The sequence below is a fragment of the Nannospalax galili genome, unplaced genomic scaffold (assembly GCF_000622305.1).
Source record: "Nannospalax galili isolate Female #2095 unplaced genomic scaffold, S.galili_v1.0 scaffold78, whole genome shotgun sequence".
Lineage (NCBI taxonomy): Eukaryota > Metazoa > Chordata > Mammalia > Rodentia > Spalacidae > Nannospalax > Nannospalax galili.
Genome location: NW_008343387.1, coordinates 1,666,412 through 1,683,104, shown reverse-complemented (window position 1 = coordinate 1,683,104; position 16,693 = coordinate 1,666,412). Strand labels below are relative to the sequence as shown.

General features: G+C 37.7%; 1 protein-coding gene across 1 annotated transcript; it reads right to left on the bottom strand.

The window, feature by feature from the left end:
• Positions 1–2,281: 2,281 nt before the first annotated feature.
• Fhl5 (four and a half LIM domains 5) lies at positions 2,282–15,696 on the bottom strand. The gene is made up of 5 exons (XM_008839604.1): positions 15,528–15,696; positions 14,545–14,719; positions 13,161–13,330; positions 8,952–9,138; positions 2,282–2,508 (listed from the first exon to the last, which is right to left on the bottom strand). The coding sequence occupies exons 1-5, from the start codon at positions 15,684–15,686 to the stop codon at positions 2,345–2,347; spliced, it is 855 nt and encodes a 284-aa protein (XP_008837826.1). The 5' UTR covers positions 15,687–15,696; the 3' UTR covers positions 2,282–2,344.
• Positions 15,697–16,693: the final 997 nt, after the last annotated feature.

The window sequence follows — 16,693 nt, the reverse complement described above, 5'->3', positions numbered from 1 at the left end:
GCTCCTTTCTTATAGTGGACTCTGACTCCAAGATACAATAGAGTGCTGAGATTTAAGGCCACCATGCCCAGCAACACTAAAATTTTTTGTCTTTTTGAGACAGGGTCTCCCTGTAGTCCCAGCTGTCCTGGAACTCACCATGCAGACCAGGCTGGCCTTGAACTCACAGAGATCCACCTGCCTCTGCCTCCCAAGTGCTGGGACTACAGGCGTGTGCTACCATGCCCAGCTCTGTGTATTTTAATTGATAAGAATGAATGCAAGTGGCTAGGGATGTAGTCCAGTGGTAGAGTGCTTGCATAGCATGCATAAGGTCCTGGGTTTGAGCTCTGGCACCATTAAAAGAATCAAATGCAATCCTGATCTTATGCATCCTTATCTTCACCCACAGCACATACCTAAATCTTTCTGTTTAAGAAAATATCATGTGATATATATTTACCTATAATTGGTTAACAGAGACAATGTTCTATCTTACCTATCTATCCAAATTTTAAATAGTTCAGCTTTCTACAGATATAATGCACTATTATTTTCCCGATCATAGAACAATGGGCATGTTTAGTTCTATGTGTGCAATTTCATATAGTGCAGGAAAATATTAATAATTTGGCCTGTACATCAACTGTTAATATGAGAAAATATCTAGGCATATTTAATTCAAAAATTAAAATTGTATTTTTTAAATTGTGTATGTGACCTGACCTTTTATTAGTATCTCTAAATTTTAACATCTCTGAATGTCCATTCTATTTTACACTATTTTAATTGTTGCAGCAGTGATTGTAACTGAAATTCCTGTGGTGCTATTTTAACCATTGTCATTAGCCACAGTTATTCATTCTATTTGACTTTAATTTTAAAGTTTTGACTTTAACCTGAAAGTTGACATATTAATATACTTAGGAGAATTTTTCTCCTAATCTCTTTCTACCCTACAGAAGAGCTGCTATAACAAAGAGTGGTGACTGACCACTAACAGAAGAGGGTGCTTTGCATTTGTCACAAATAATGAGGGAAACATTATCCAGGATGCTAGGGAGGGCCATGATCAACTGGTTTTTGATACAGATTGTTTATATGGTGACAAGAGTTTTCACTAAAATTTCCTTTTAACTGACATTTCCCGTGTGACAATAAAAAAATGTTTATTTGTAGACTGGCTGCTCAGGGTTTGGATTGGAGGTCCTGCCCATGCAACAGACTGGCAGGCTGGGGATGACTGAGTGTGGGTCAGGTGGTTGCTGAAGGCATGGAGGAACATTGGGCAGGGCTCCTCTGCAGCCTATTTTATATTACTGTGCTTGTTTGAAGGCCCTAAATTATTAACAGTGAATATTCATTTTAAGTTTTTACTTTTGTTCATTTTCTTTAGAGCCCACTTTTATGTTTGTCTACAAATCATCTATGTAATTTTAGAAAGCAAAATGCACAAGGCTCAGAAATAATTACGCATTCTATTATGCCTTAAAATATCTGGATGAAGGTCATGTTTAACACTCAGCTGCTTCCCTAAAATTAATTTCCATGAGTGATAATTTAGTGATCTATGTACTTTAAAGGTTTGCATCTGGGGACAACGATTATCCTAGTTAACTTCACTTAAAAGAATAGACTTTTATTTCATGGAATCTACAAGCATTTAGAACAAATCACTGTGGGTTCCGAAAATAAAATTAATGCAAAATATGTTGAAACTTCTGTGTGGCTATCCCTAGAGAGGGTGTCCTTTATATCTAAGTATAAAGTAGGAGAGCCCTAGCACTTATAGTTCCAAATATATCAATAATATTAATTAAAGGGGGGGCAACTAGCTATGGAAGCCTCGTATATTAGGACAATTCATAGTATCAGTGCATGTTAACAAAAACAACAAAAAAAATTCCAAAATAATATAGTTCTTAAGTGTGATGATTACTAATTGATTTTCTCATAAATCTTGTTCTGTCATTCATATGAAACCAATTATGTTATAACTAGACAGCTTGTAATGCAAACATTTGTTTCCTATTTTGAAAAACATTTTTCATTGATAATAGCCACAATTCCTAGCTATATGCCATGTACTCCATTAGGAAGAGATATTCTTCTATGTTTCTAACAGCAGAGTGCAGTATTTTGCAAGGAGGTGTAAGTTTGAGGTTTAGTAATAAATTTCTATTAGGCTCTGCTTTTTGGTGCCCTTATTACACAGTTAAATTGTAAAGTGTGAGAAACCTTTTCTGCTACACACGCTACATTAAAATGTTTTTTAAAGCATAAGTAAAAATACTGCTGCTGCTGACTTCTGGATTTAGTGAGAGCAAAGGCAAAATGGGTTTCAGGTAGGGAAAGGCTTCTCTTTCTACATGTCAGTGTCAGTCCCAGAGCCACATTTGCGGCAGAAGATACCCATGTTCTGGGTCAGAAATCCTTCACCCACCAAGGAGATAGAGCATTTTCCACAGTTGAAGCACTCGCTGTGCCACTGGCGGTCTTGAAAGCAAATAAACTTGGCACCTTTGAGACCTGTAAAGGAATTGGAGAGGAAGCGTGATCCTTTCTTTCTATGAACAGGTTGAATATTCTGAATTTTAGAAACTAGTAATAGAGCTGTGAGCAAGACAATATAGACAGAGTAACGCCTAGGGCCCCCCACCCTTGTGTCTAGCTGGAAATATCTGTGCACCACAGGTGAGTTCCTGCTATGAATCCCAGCAAGATTCCCAGCGGAATTCTCCTGTAATCCACTGAAGTAAATAGAATCTGGAGTTCAAATTCATAGGGTATTTTTTTGGGGGGAGAGGGGGGTGAGAACTGTCTGAGACAGTTAAGGAAATGCAGTGCGATGGGGGAGGCAGCACGGGCTTCCACACCTACAATATTCAAGCATGAATGCATTTTCCCTTTCTCTGTGTGTGCGTGAAAATTTTCCTAGCTGTAAATTGAAAATAAAAGGAATGTGTGCTTCTCAGCCTGGCGTTTGGTTTTGATGACTAAGCTCTCTTTCCTGCCTCATTTTCCTGTGAGTAGTTTTACTTGGTGTTAGTAGTATTCTTGGAAGTTTGAGACAATTTTCAGAAAGCTCAAATAAAAAACTTCTTCCATACTATTATTCTACAGCAATAATTTTATTATCTTGCCCAGAGGCAGGTTCACCTCAGGCTGCCAATGGAGGAATCTCCTTCCTCTAGCCACTGTGGCCACCCTACTTAGCGATTCATTCTGAGAAGGGCTTCAGCCTCCACCACATTAACTTGGGACTTGCTTGAGCTATCCAGTTTGACCTTTCTTTTCTTTTTATTTATAAATTTTTCATATTTTTGAGATTTTTCTCCCCTCCAACTGCTTCTATGTCCCCCTACTCCCTCTCAAATTTATAACCTCTTCTATAATTTCTCTCTCTCTCTCTCTCTCTCTCTCTCTCTCTCTCTCTCTCTCTCCAATCTACTGAGTCCATTTAGTATTGCTCATATGTACATGTCTTTAGGGCTGACTACCTGGGATTGAATAACCTATCAGGGAACTTTTCCCCAGGGAAAACTGGTTCTTCTCTTTCAACAGCCATTGGTTGCCTGTAGCTTTTCGTCCGGGAGTGGGACTTTGTGAAACTCCCCACCCCCAACCATACTGGAATGTCAGCAAGTTTTGTCATTGTGTAGGTCTTGTTTATGCAACCGTATTATGGTGATGCCATGAGTGCAGCTTCCCAGTCATGTATAGAAGACAGTACCTCACAGCAGGCATCCTGAATCTTATAATCTTTCTGCCCCCCTCATCTGGAATGTTCCTAAGTCTTAGGTGTAGGAGTTGTATTGTGGATGTACCAGCTGGGGTTGAGCACCCCAGTACTTAATTCTCTACATTTTACGAGTTGTGGATCTCTTTAATAGCCTCTATCTCCTGAAAAGAGAAGCTTCTGTGTTGAGGGGTGAGAGCTACACTATCTGTGGGTATAAAGATAAATATTTAGAATACAGTTAGAAGCTATATTGTTTTAGGCAAATGCCAGTAGGGTCTATGAACCCTCCAGCCCTGGAAAGTTGGCTAGGTTTACAGTACAGGCATGAAGTCCCCCCAAGTGAGCAGGTCTTATGTCCACAGGTATTGGTTACCTCTAAGATGTAAGTATCACTATTGCACCATTGGGGATATTTTGGTGGTCATTCTTGTGGTTTATCGGCTTTACAGCTGGGTAAGACCATTGATTGATTTTCTCCCTTGGCAGCTTGAGTAACATCTTCTGATATTGTAAGAACAAGTCTTCAGGAAGGGTCTTCCAGGTCAGTTCAGGCATGATTTCCCTGGTCCTATGTCTGAAGTATATGGTGTCTTTAGCAGTAAGGTCTTACCTTCTGATTTTAGGAAGCAACTAGGAGTGATGGCAATATTGTTTTGGGACTCTCTCAGACTTCCTTAACTAACAACTCTAAGGGAAGTTTCCTTTGCTTGGTATTGGAGCATTTGTTAGCCTACGGGGAAGCTATTAATTTGATAAGTGTTTTCCAAGTAATCTTCATGCTATAGGTTTCTTGGGCCTTTCTTACCATACATAGAGTGAAAAAAAATTTCATGTGGTGATTTATATGTAATAGCTTAATTCTCCACTTGAGATAATGAAGCATAAAACATGAACATGAATCACTTTCAGATAAATTATCTGTGAATGTGATAATGAACCTTTATTTTATATCTTTTATCATTTAAAAATGTATCTTATCTATGTGTGTCTGTGCGCATGTGTCTGTGTATGTATATATGCACATGTATGCTTAGGTGCCTGTGAAGGTCAGAGAATGATATTGGATCCCTTGGAGATGGAGTTATAGGAGGTTGTAAGCCACCCAACATGGGTGCTGGGATTTAGACTCCAGTCCTCATAACTGAGCAGCAAGCACTCAACCACTGAGCCATCTCTCCAGTCCTTATTTGATATCTTTATACAGAGCTTAGTTCATAGAGAAATTCCCATCTAGATCCTTTCTTTACTTTATTAAATGTGTAGCTTGTGTATCTATGATGATATCATTACTTTCTAATAACAGAAAATTAGTAGTATACCAATTAATTACTTTAATGTTACTTGAATCATTAGGAAGCTAACTGCAGGAGTAATGTTCTGTGTACACATAAATAATCTCTATCCATAAAACTAATTATCACATGTGTAATATACTTATGAGTTATTCTCAAGTTTAATTAGTAAGTTTACACAAATGGAAGATGTAAAAGTAATTCTAAAATTTTACATAGAAGGAAAATTGAGGTATCTGGCAGCAGGACTCTAAGGTTTAACTCAGCATAATAAGTTACTTTAAATTGTTCCAAATTTGGATATGGTTACTCCTTCAGGTCACAAGGATCATTTTCAGTAACAAAGCCATTTAGGAAACTCATCTCTGTCACTTGTTTTATCTGGCTTCATTTATTCCCCTCAAGTCAATAAAATAAAAGATGACATTCATTGAGATCTGGATGTTTTCGTTCCATTCTAAGTAAGTCTACCTTCGTAGGGTAGATATTAGCATGGTCCTCACCTATAGACAAAGACTGAGGAATAGAGAAATTCAACCAGTCATCTGAGGTCACCTGCTGGCAACATTTGAATCAAACCCAGGGAGTCTGGGTTCCCAATTCATGCTATAACCTCATCACATTGTTTAACCTTACCTTTTGTAAAGAACATAGCTGGAACACTATACCTCTTTGGGGAGAAACTAGAACATTTGAAACCCCACTTTCTCTAAATAAAGAGAAATGGAAGAAAGCTCATATGTTGGCATTTTCTGTTCATTTTGTAGCTACGGCAAGTGAGAACCTCTAAGGTGAGTTTATTACCCACGGTCACACAGGAGTCACACAGATGAGACAAGGACTTTTAATGCCCAGTTCAGAGCACTTTCACTACACTGAGCTACTTCATTTATTCCAGATAGTTCAAGAGGTAGTATCTTAGAAGAGGAGTGAAAACTGTAGTTATACCTGTACTTTCTTCAAATGAAGCAAATTCATTGTAATAGCATCAAATACTTACATACGGTCACATATAGGAAGTACCAGTTAGTAGAAGATAGTATACTAAAAGCATTCTAACATAGTTAGCTTCTTTTCAAATTATTCATATTTTAGTTGACAAAAGGTATATATCTATAGTATATAACATGATATATGTACATACTTTATGGAATGACTAAATCAATCTAATTAACATAGCTATTACCTCAGTTATATCTTTTTTTTTTTTTTTCCTGAAGCAGTCTGCGTTACTTTAATTGTGTTTAGTGAGGAAGAACCTAAGGGGTACAAACTTACTAACTCAGACTGTGGCTCATCCTGGAAGCTCATGCTGTTTTACATAAACAAGGACAGGAGTCTTTCAAGTGCAGGATTAGTTTGGTTTAGGTTATCAGGGAAAGAAAGCCAAAAAATGCAGCAAAAATTTGATTTTAGAAAACAAAAATTTTCCTTCATTGATTTCTACTGGCCCATGCCAAAAGACCCAGTTTTCATATGGCACAATTACATTTAGGGTCACAATGGAAATCTGAAGTAACTGTGATACTAAGAGACATCAGCCCTAGAATTAAACATTTGATATGCGCTATCACAATTTATGCTGAAAACAATCAGATGAACGAAATAGTCTCATCTTTTAAAATGGAATTTTGTGATCAGTTTTCAGTTATATAATACATCATTAACTGTAGTCATTACATTGTACAATAAATTTTCTGAACTTGTTATGGACTCTTTCACCAAGAATACATAGATGCTAAGGTAACTAAATGTTTGCATGAATTCACAACTTTCTGAAGATAAACAGATAACATTCTTAGGATTCAAATAGCTCAATTTAATGAAGGTTTGTTTTGTACTTTACATGTATTTGACATTCCAATCAAGAAATATTAAAATGAGCTATAAGTATTTGCAGACAATTCCGTCTTAAGATAATCCTCAGAAGTTCTTCTAGACTGACTCTTCTAATTTAAATACTTATTACCACATCTGGCTTAGTTTTTGGTCTCATATTTTTGTTCTTGACTGTCCTTATGTTTTTGTGTAGAACAGTGTTGCTTTTCTATTTATTCTGAATGAAACTGGATTCAGTGTCTGATCTGCAACATTCACCAGAAACATCACATAGGTGCCTCTGTCTGTGATGGATCAGAACTGGACCTCATAGAGTTCAGGAATACCACAGGCTCCCTGAGATCACTGTTGGATGTTTGAGCTCCCAGAAAACTATAAAAAGTCATTTTGAATTATTTAACTTCCTCATTTTCTTACTAGAGTGCCTCTTTTTCTAGCCCAATTCAAGTGAAGTTAGACTAGATTCTTAATTATAGAGACTTTGTAACCCAGGTGCATTTTCCCAACAGGAAGTCCCATTTTCTAACTCAAAGTGATGGAGGTGGTAGTTGCTCCCTTAGCTATAGGATTTGCCAGGTGAATAGATGGCAGGAGAGCAGAGGGGTCAGGAGCACATACTCAGGATAATTGGAATAGTTAATGAGAGCCCGTGCTAGAGCTGAGGAGGTAGCAGCTGAGTGACAGAGGCAGGGAATGAGGAAGAGAGGATATGGTCCCTGAATCAAGGCAGCCTCTCTGTTCCTTGGGAAAGTGATCCTGCTTAGGGAGTGTAGAGGCAGTCTTACCTCTGGCAACCTCTGCATTCACTTTTAGCTGTAACAAGGGATTTTATATTAGTCACCCCCAACTAAGTGTGGACCAAATAAAAAATTTACTTGTTGACCAGAAACAGTCTACTGCTTCTGGTGTGAGTCTGGAGAACATGGTGCCTCTGTGTACACAGACAAGACTGCTCTTAACCAGGAGACCCCTCTCTCCCTTTGCAAGTGTGTAAAAAGCCTTCAATTTTGACTTGGCAGAGAAAAATCTTTCCTTTCATCAGTAAATGCATGTAGGTTCAGTTTTTACATGTACACACACACACACATATACACACTTGAAGATTTGAAGAACACACACATGCACACATACATGCATGCACACACACACACACACACGCACACACACACACTTGAAGATCTGAAGATGGAATAGGAAGGGAGTAGCCTTTAATTTGGTGTTATGAGATCTGAACTTAAAAATGATGAGCTGTGGTCTAAGAACACTGGAATGGGGGATAGAAATACAGTTCTGTCACATTAAGTGACAGTACATTGTCTGGAAGAACAGCTGCTGGGTTTCTCAAGTATCATGCTGGCTTCAGCTTCTTTACCATAGGATTAGCATTTCGGAGATGGTTCTGTGAAAATATAATACATTCTTCTACACCTGTGAAAACTTATTTAATGGTGATCAATTTACCGTCTATGTTATTTCAAACCATGTCTCATGTAATTTGTTTCTTCAGTAGAATACTATGTTGTTTTCTCTCATAAGGAAAAGTTGTTGCAGGTGAATGAAACGAAAAGACTAATGCACTTGTTAGAAGCATCTTAAAAGGAAGTTCAGTCCATTGCTGGTCTATGCTACTCTAATCATTACAGTTTCACTTATTTTCTGGGATAGTGTTACTTGATTAAAATCTTTTGTATTTAAATTGTTTGGCCCTTGGTTTGTAATTAAGCAGGATTCTGTTATAGTAGTGTTCCTTCCTCCCATTCAGTTCCTTAAAGGGGCTCAAGTTGGGCCTCCTCATTAAGGCCTCCTCTGACCTTTTAGCTCATCCTATTTTCTCCTTCCTTGGACTTCACTTTACTTAGAGTCCATACCATTAGATTTAATATTACTTTTAACAGAGTATAGCTACCCAAAGTATACTCTGTCATTTCCTTGAGGGGTCCATGAAAAATTTAAATTTATAAATACCTATGTGTGTTTATCTATAAAGGAAATATAATGTAAAAAATGCATTTTTACTTGCATTTCCTAAATTAGCTTGGTAGCATTTTACATAGTTATACCTGCATCACGGGAAAACCATAGTGAGCTGAAGGACTTACCAGTGATGGGTTTCATACAGGCTGCACACTTTTTAGCATAAAGATGGTTGTAGCAATCCAAGCAGAATGGAAAATCATCCCTGGACATAAATGCCTCTTCACAAAGCTCTTTCCTACAGCCACTACACACAAAACATTCTTTATGCCATATCTGGTCACGGAATGTTATTCCCCCAGAAGTTATCACCTGCCAAGATATAATCAAAAGGTAATGAACATGGGTACCATAGCAATTCAGACAATTTCATGACACTCTTCTGTGCCTACATTTGGTGCTTTGAACTTTGCTACTACCTTATGTTAGGATGCTTGTTTCCTTAAAATCGTCTGTGTTTTAAATACATATGAGAAGTCAAATATTATAAGGATTACATAGAACTTCAAAAATTGAAAATGAGTCTATTTTTCTTCAGTGCATCAGAAAATAGGTAGAGCCACCTTGGACTCAGGAAGATCATAAAAGAAGTTTGATTTACCTCATTTTCCTTTGAGTTTTCTTATTTTGATTTTCAAAGATCTGCTATTAGGGATAATATTTTTCTATACCACCTTTTATATCAATATCTGACTTTGAAAGATGCTGAAAAATCCACTCTACTTTTCCTTGAAAGCTTCACAGTATGTCTGAAAATATTCAGTAGTAGAGGCTTTGGATGGAGCTAATGGGTACCATCATTTGCAAACAGTAACTCACTTTTTTTTTCAATCCTTAGTACTGTCTTGGACATAACCCTTTTTGGATATTCTCAACACCCCTACATGGTGTAGACTTTCCCCTTTTGTAGATAAAGAGTTCCTGAGTGTTCACAGGACAGTGTTACTTGCTATCTCAGAAAGACAACACTCAAATGTGCATAGCTAGACTCTATAACTTGTATGCTTAACCACTTTGGAAAGCAACTCTAATATTGTATCTTACACAAAGGGAGTGCTTGAGGTTAATAGATGAGTTAAGTCCAGGACTCAGATAATGATACAGATGGTACACTGAGCCAAGAAATGCTTATTAGTGGCCCATAATATATAGATAGTGCTGGGAGTTGAACCCAGGGCCTCATAAATGCTAGGCAGACACTTTCCTATGGAGCTACACTTCTAACCTATAGTATAGATTTCTTGAAATCAGTTTAACACATGGGTTCTTTGAAAAGTCTAGACATCTTTATTCAGGATCAGCTTGATAAACACTGAGTAAGTCTTCCTGTATAGCTATTTTATAGTCACCTCATAATTTAAATCCATGGCTGTTGACCTCACAGAGTTGGTGAAGAAACTAGAATGTGCTGATGCCCATATCTTAAAAGACTGAGAGAATGCAATATCTCAGATGACCCTTATAGTCTTTCTATCGAAATCACTAGATATTGAAAAATGTAAGTCTATTTAGAGCCATTTTGCTGACAGAAGTGTTGTTTGACTATCATATAGGCTTTTGAAAAATTATTCCAAAGATATTTAACCTTATATAAAGTATATTAGAAGCTAGAGATATTTGATAGGAGTTCATTTTTCTACAAGGAAAAAGTATACTCTGCAGCTCTGAATAAGCAAATGAGAAGCATAGAGAGGTATGTGTGAAGAGAAGCAATTTAAAATACCTCCCACTGTCTTCAATGCCTGACAGCAGCCACAGCAAAAATTATGTTTCCTTTGAAATGATTTGTAGACAGTGCTTAAAAGATCTGAAACTTGAAAAAGGATTCCTAGCAAAAGAAAACACATATATGTGCCAAAGTCTGTTTAATTCAGGAATAGAAATTCTGGAACATTTGAAAAAAAGTTTGCTTGTGATTATATTCTTTTTGAAGAGGTAGGCAGGCATAAACGAAGTCTAATATCTAAGTTTGGTTTTGACCGCTGACTTAGAATAAGTTTCTTCTCTGGCAAAGTGGAGACAGTAATGACTGTGTGTGTATGTGGGGGAGGATATGAACCACGGTTCCCACTTTACTTACCAAGACATATCCCCAACCCTACAGCAACGGTTTTGAATACAGTAGACAACAAACAGTTGAAGAACTGAAGAACACATCTCACTTCATTTTTACCCTGAAGAATTTGAATTCGAAGCACTTACAGTTTGAGTCACTTGTGTGTTAGTAGAAAGTTCTAGTACAACGATCTAAAATTGGTGGAAAAACTTTACTTGGTCATCAAATAGTTTTGCTTTAAAAAAATTTATTTTTGATTTTTGGTTTAACTTGAAAGAATTTATTTTTCTTAAGCTTTGATCAAAATTGTTTATGTCCAGTTTTCCTTCAGATGCCTGTAGTTTTAAAAATTAAATAAGCAAATCATTTGAGCATTTCACGATCTGTCTACTGCCCAAAACAAACGGTTCTTAAGTTTTTAATGATTTCAAATCATATCTTTAATCTAGTCACAGTCTTCCACAGCCTGGGAGACCCAAGTACTTTGTCTCGGACATCTTGATCTTTATAGTAGCATTGAAGATTGCTAAAATTGAAAGATTATATTATAATGAATAAATTTTAAGACAGTTCCCACAAGTCTAATTAATGTTTCAGCCTAAGACTTCAGGAAATAAAGCCTAAAAATGTAGCTTCTCAAAATAGCAAAATAAAACTACTCATTTATGTTTCCATAAACATAAATGCATTCCATTGACTCTGGTAAGTCTATGAAACCTCATATGTCACAGGGTCATAGGGTCTGAATGCTGTTTGCAGCATCATTTTCTAAATCAGCATTTCTAGTAAAATAATAGAGACCTCTGGGTATTAGATGATTTCCTGTCTTGTTACTATTCACTATAACTCTCTGCCATCATTATGATGTAATTTAGTAATTATAACTCAAAAAAGTATATTCATTAGCTTCTTTCAAATGCAATGCTGGTTTTATTAGTACATGTAGGAAATTCCTTTACCATGTGCACTTCCACGAGTCTTCTGTACGCAGCAATGAGACCTCTGGCTCCTCAAATGTAAATACATGAGTGGTTTTAAGAACTCGGCCAAAGTAACTAATAGATCACAGTTTCTGGAACCACTGAGCCAACCCACTTTCCTGAGTCAGCCTTCTCACGGTTTTTAGTGCTGTTTTAAACTGATAATGCTTCACATATCAAGGATTTCTTTGGAATATCAATATATATATATTATGAAATCCAGACAGGCTTCATCACGATGATAGACATGAGCTGATTTTCACATTAAAGTGTGGAAGGGTAAAATGTTAGGCCAAATATATTTCTAAAAAATGACTCCTAGACAGGCATGGTGGCACACTCCTTTAATCTCAGCATTTAGGAGACAAAGGCAGGAGGAACTGTGTAAGTTGGAGGCCAGTCTAGTCTGCATAGAGTTCCAGGCCAACTGGGGCTTACAGGGAGACCCTGACTCCCTAAAAAAACCAAGCCAAAAGATCTTCCTATTGGAAAATAAGGTTTGAGTGGGAAAAGAAGAGCCCAGCCTCCTCAGCTCACTCTAGAGCGGGAACTGAAGGAACTTTTGTTCTTAGATTTTGTGCGCTTTTATGTCGTTGGGTTTCTCTTGGGATCTTCTCAGTCCCTTTCTTGAACATGAGAAGCCCCAAGCCTGGGAAACACCTGAGTTGCTGGAAGAGGATAGGTAGATTCTCCAGTGCTGTTTCCCTGAGTCAGTCTCAGGGGTGAATCAATTTTTTTCCGAAATGGTTAACAATTAAATGGATCAAAAACTATTTTCTAAGAAACGAAGAGAACAACTGTACCTTCGCCCAGAACAAAGTCTCGTATAAAGTACTGAATGGAATTGGGAGATTAAAAGACTGTGCTTTGTGGGATGTTAAATCCATGATCTAGGTGGCATTTTATGGCTGTTAAAAATAGGAAGTCAGCCGGGCGTGGTGGCGCACACCTTTAATCCCAGCACTGGGGAGGCAGAGACAGGCAGATCTCAGTGAGTTCAAGACCAGCCTGGTCTACATAGTGAGTTCCAGGACAGCTGGGGCTACAGGGAGACCCTGTCTCAAAAAGACAATAAATAACTAAATAGATAGATAGATAGATAGATGATAGATAGATGATAAATAAATAAATAGGAAGTCATCTTTATTGTGTCAATTTGTAGTTTGGGATTTGCTGATTCAAAGCTAACACAAATGTGTTAGATACAGCATGATAGTGTCCGTTCATTCTACATATATAATATAGCTAAACCAATGGTGTGGAAATTTCCACAAGCCTTACCCTCTTTAGACAGTTACCTTCTTACAAGAGTTGCAGTAGTGAGCAAATTCCTTCTCAAAACAGGGCACACAGTAATTGCCATGCTCTTTGGAGATCAAAGGCTTTGTTCCTATTGGTTGTCGGCAATGCTCACATACAAAACAGGTTTCATGCCAGTAGTTGCCCTTAAATTCCATTTTTCGAGAACCTTAACTCCAAAATAAGAACTTGTTAGTATAAGTCAGGCATTCTTTTACTATGTTTAATCAAAGATAGCTTAAACTGTTTAGAAATGTTGTTAAGCATAAGTGATAAACTAATTGTCCTTTAGGAAAACCAACATTTTTGTCAGTTTCTGAGACATTTCCCTGAGGAAAGTTAATACAGTTCAGCTATGAGCAAATTACTAACAAAAGACACCTATGAGCTCTGCATAAGCTACACTGTGGAAACAGCAAAAGCCTTTAAGGGCAGGCGTGGGATGACTCACGGCTTAGATAAATTGGTTCATAATAGTCATCTAATGATAGATAGGGATATTATAAATGCCCAGAGCACAACTCCTGAAAATATACAAATATATATATAGAGAGAGAGAGAGAGAGAGAGAGAGAGAGAGAGAGAGAGAGAGCAGTTATACCTTCTGAAAATAGTCTCATATATATATAGAGAGAGAGAGAGAGAGAGAGAGAGAGAGAGAGAGATTGATTTATGTTCTTATACTGTTGCCCACAGGGATAGGAAAGGACCAAGGAATGGTGAATCAATGTTGTTAAAAGTAGAATCATTTAAATAGATACTTTTCTCCCCTAGGAGAGAAGAGACCCTCAAGCCAATCTATATAGCACTATGAAGTTAAGTGTTGGGCTGGTGAGATGAGATGGCTCAGCTGCTAAAGGGGCTTCCTGCTTTTCTTTACATCTTGAGTTTGATCCCTGGAACCCACACAGCGGTAGGAGAGAACTTGGACTAAAGTCCAATTTGTCCTCTGACTTCCATACACACACCATGCATGCACATGTACACACACACACACACACACACACACACACACACACACTAAATGTAAAGAAATGAGGACTGTCCCCAATGTCCTATGAAGAATCATCCTTTCTAAGGCCATTGCTCATGCCCAAGGCAAAGTGTTTACAGTAGTGTTTCTGGTATAAGTTGTATTCTATAGCTCTAGCTCTGCTTCTAAATGCTCTTATAAATTAAGTTTTATGAAAATAAAACATTAAACCCTGTGATAAAATGATAGGGCACTGTAATTTACTTGTTCAAGAAGAATAAATGAACCAAAGTACACGAAGTGACATCCAGAGAAATCAAGAAAACTTCCTTTCTCAAACTCAGAGTGTTGTGAGCTGCTGTGAGGTGCCATGGCTTGTTGGTCTCTCTCTCACCCACCCCAGCCCTCACCAGGCATGATGGTTCTCTTGCAGTGGAAGCACTTGGAGGAGCACTCGTTAGAATAGCAGTCGGTGCACAGCAGACGCTCATCCTTGGCAACAAAAGGCTTTTCCACCAAGGAGTGATGGCATTTGGTACACTTGAAGCATCCTTCATGCCAATGACGGTTTTTGTAACAAAGATCCTTTGAGACAGTAAATAAAGTTAATTAAATGTTTTTGTCACAAAACAAGCCATTACTCCTGGGACTGTAGTACCAGTAGGCTGTGCTACTAGCTTGAGGGAAAGTTGTTGATATTGTTATCTACAGAGGGGAGACTCTCTGAGGTAATTAAGAGCAAGAGGCTAGGGCTCCTTTGATTGGTTGCTAAAGGCTGCTGGAAAATAACCCAACTGGTAGAGAAAGAGAATAAGAGAACACTGTATGCTAAAAATGAAAATTATTTCATGACAAGCCTCTTTTAATTTTCAGTATACAGTGTTATATTATTCTTTGAGACTTCAAACAAATAACATCATTTAACCAAAACAAAGGCAAAGAAGAAGAAAAACATATATTTAGTATACGGGGGCAGAAGGGCCTTGTGAAGGGGTGTAGTGGAGCAGTGAGTGGCGGCAAGGCAGAATTTTAAGCTGGAAAGCACAGACTTTGAATTTTTATACTTCCATTTATTTGTGTACTCATTTACTTTGTTATTCCAGATGTAACAAACTTTTAGTTGTGTAACTTTGGGGAAAGAGCTTAACTTCCTTTATTTTTATCATCCTAAAACTACCACACATATACATGCACACAAAAACAGTTGCCTTACAGGATAATGTGGGCTCAAAGCATGTGTTTCATAGTGTTAAGTAGAGTGGCTAGAGATAGCTATGAGGATTTTTATGTGCAATGGCAGTGTCTAGAAGTCAACGCTGAAAGAAAAGACGCATTCCGAAGAAGTTATATGCTGTACGTAGGCAGTGATTCTGAGATGTAGAGTGAGGCCTACCTTGGAATCTGATTCAATTCGTTCTTTGCACTGCTCACAGTAGTTAGAGAAGATCCGACCATAACAGGAGACACAGTATAGATTATCATCCTTGAGTACATACTTCTTCCCAAGCAGGGACGCTGCGCAATATTGACAATCAAATTGAGAGCTTGCCATTTCAACGTGATCGATTCTATGGACAGGAAAATGATTCTTGTACATAAAAGCAAGATTTTTGTTACGAACGGCAAGTCCTTAATAAAATGTGAGTCAAGCACTTTAATTTATACATTCTTCAACAAAACTTCAGAAATTTAGTAAATTCGCTTGTAGTCATGGTGACACCTGAGTGACTTTTAGTCACATCAACCTGAAAAAACAAAGCTTCACAGCAGGTGGGATTCAGTCCTTGTACCACATCTTTGTGACCTTAATTGAGCAATGGCCCAGATATAGCGGCTCAGGCAAAATCACCAAATGAGGAAAACTGCAGGCTTCTTCTTTGGTTTTAGCTAGGGCTGAGCTAGCAGGCATGCACCATGGGTAAGAGCAGCAGCTGCCCACAGAATGAAAACTGGTATGGGTGTGAAGGTAGCATGAAGATAAGACTTCAGATTATTTTATAAACCTAGGAAAATCATTAAGGAAAAGACTACAGATTTCAAAGGCTTTTCATAGGTATTGAACAAAAGCAGTAACACTAATTCTCTTTAGAAATATGGGTTTTGTAATCTCTGGATTTACTTGTATATATTGTTGATGCAAAAACATAACTCTCAGGTCAAAGGGGATAAGAGATAGTTTATTCTGGAGCCAAATATGAGTGACCGTGGCTTGGGAACACAGATTCAGGTACCCCAAATTCCGTGTTCCAGCATGGTAGCAGTTGTCTTACATTTTTATAGTAACAGAACAAAGAAGTCATAAATCAAGACACTTTTCAAATACATTGGAGGATACATTCAGTAGGTGGGTCATAGCAAAGCAAGGGGTTTTTTACTATAGGTCTCAAATGCTATCTAATGACATTCTTAGCCTTTTGATGGGTGAGACCAGGTGGTCTGCTAGGGTAAAACATTCTAAAAGGTTTTTATCTGTTAGTCACAGGATGTTAGATCAGAAACAGAGGTGGGTAAGCAAGGACTGGCTGTTTGAGGGGCTGAAGATGGCCAAGATAAATGGTA

What these genes read in the sequence shown, in the direction of transcription:
- Fhl5 (XM_008839604.1), bottom strand. Translation starts at nt 15,686, where the DNA reads ATGGCAAGCTCTCAATTTGATTGTCAATATTGCGCAGCGTCCCTGCTT. An exon ending in GAATTGAATCAGATTCCAAG is followed by an intron (nt 14,720 to 15,527) that starts GTAGGCCTCACT and finishes ACTGTCTCAAAG; the next exon opens with GATCTTTGTTACAAAAACCG. An exon ending in CTGTATGAAACCCATCACTG is followed by an intron (nt 2,509 to 8,951) that starts GTAAGTCCTTCA and finishes ATTCCTTTACAG; the next exon opens with GTCTCAAAGGTGCCAAGTTT.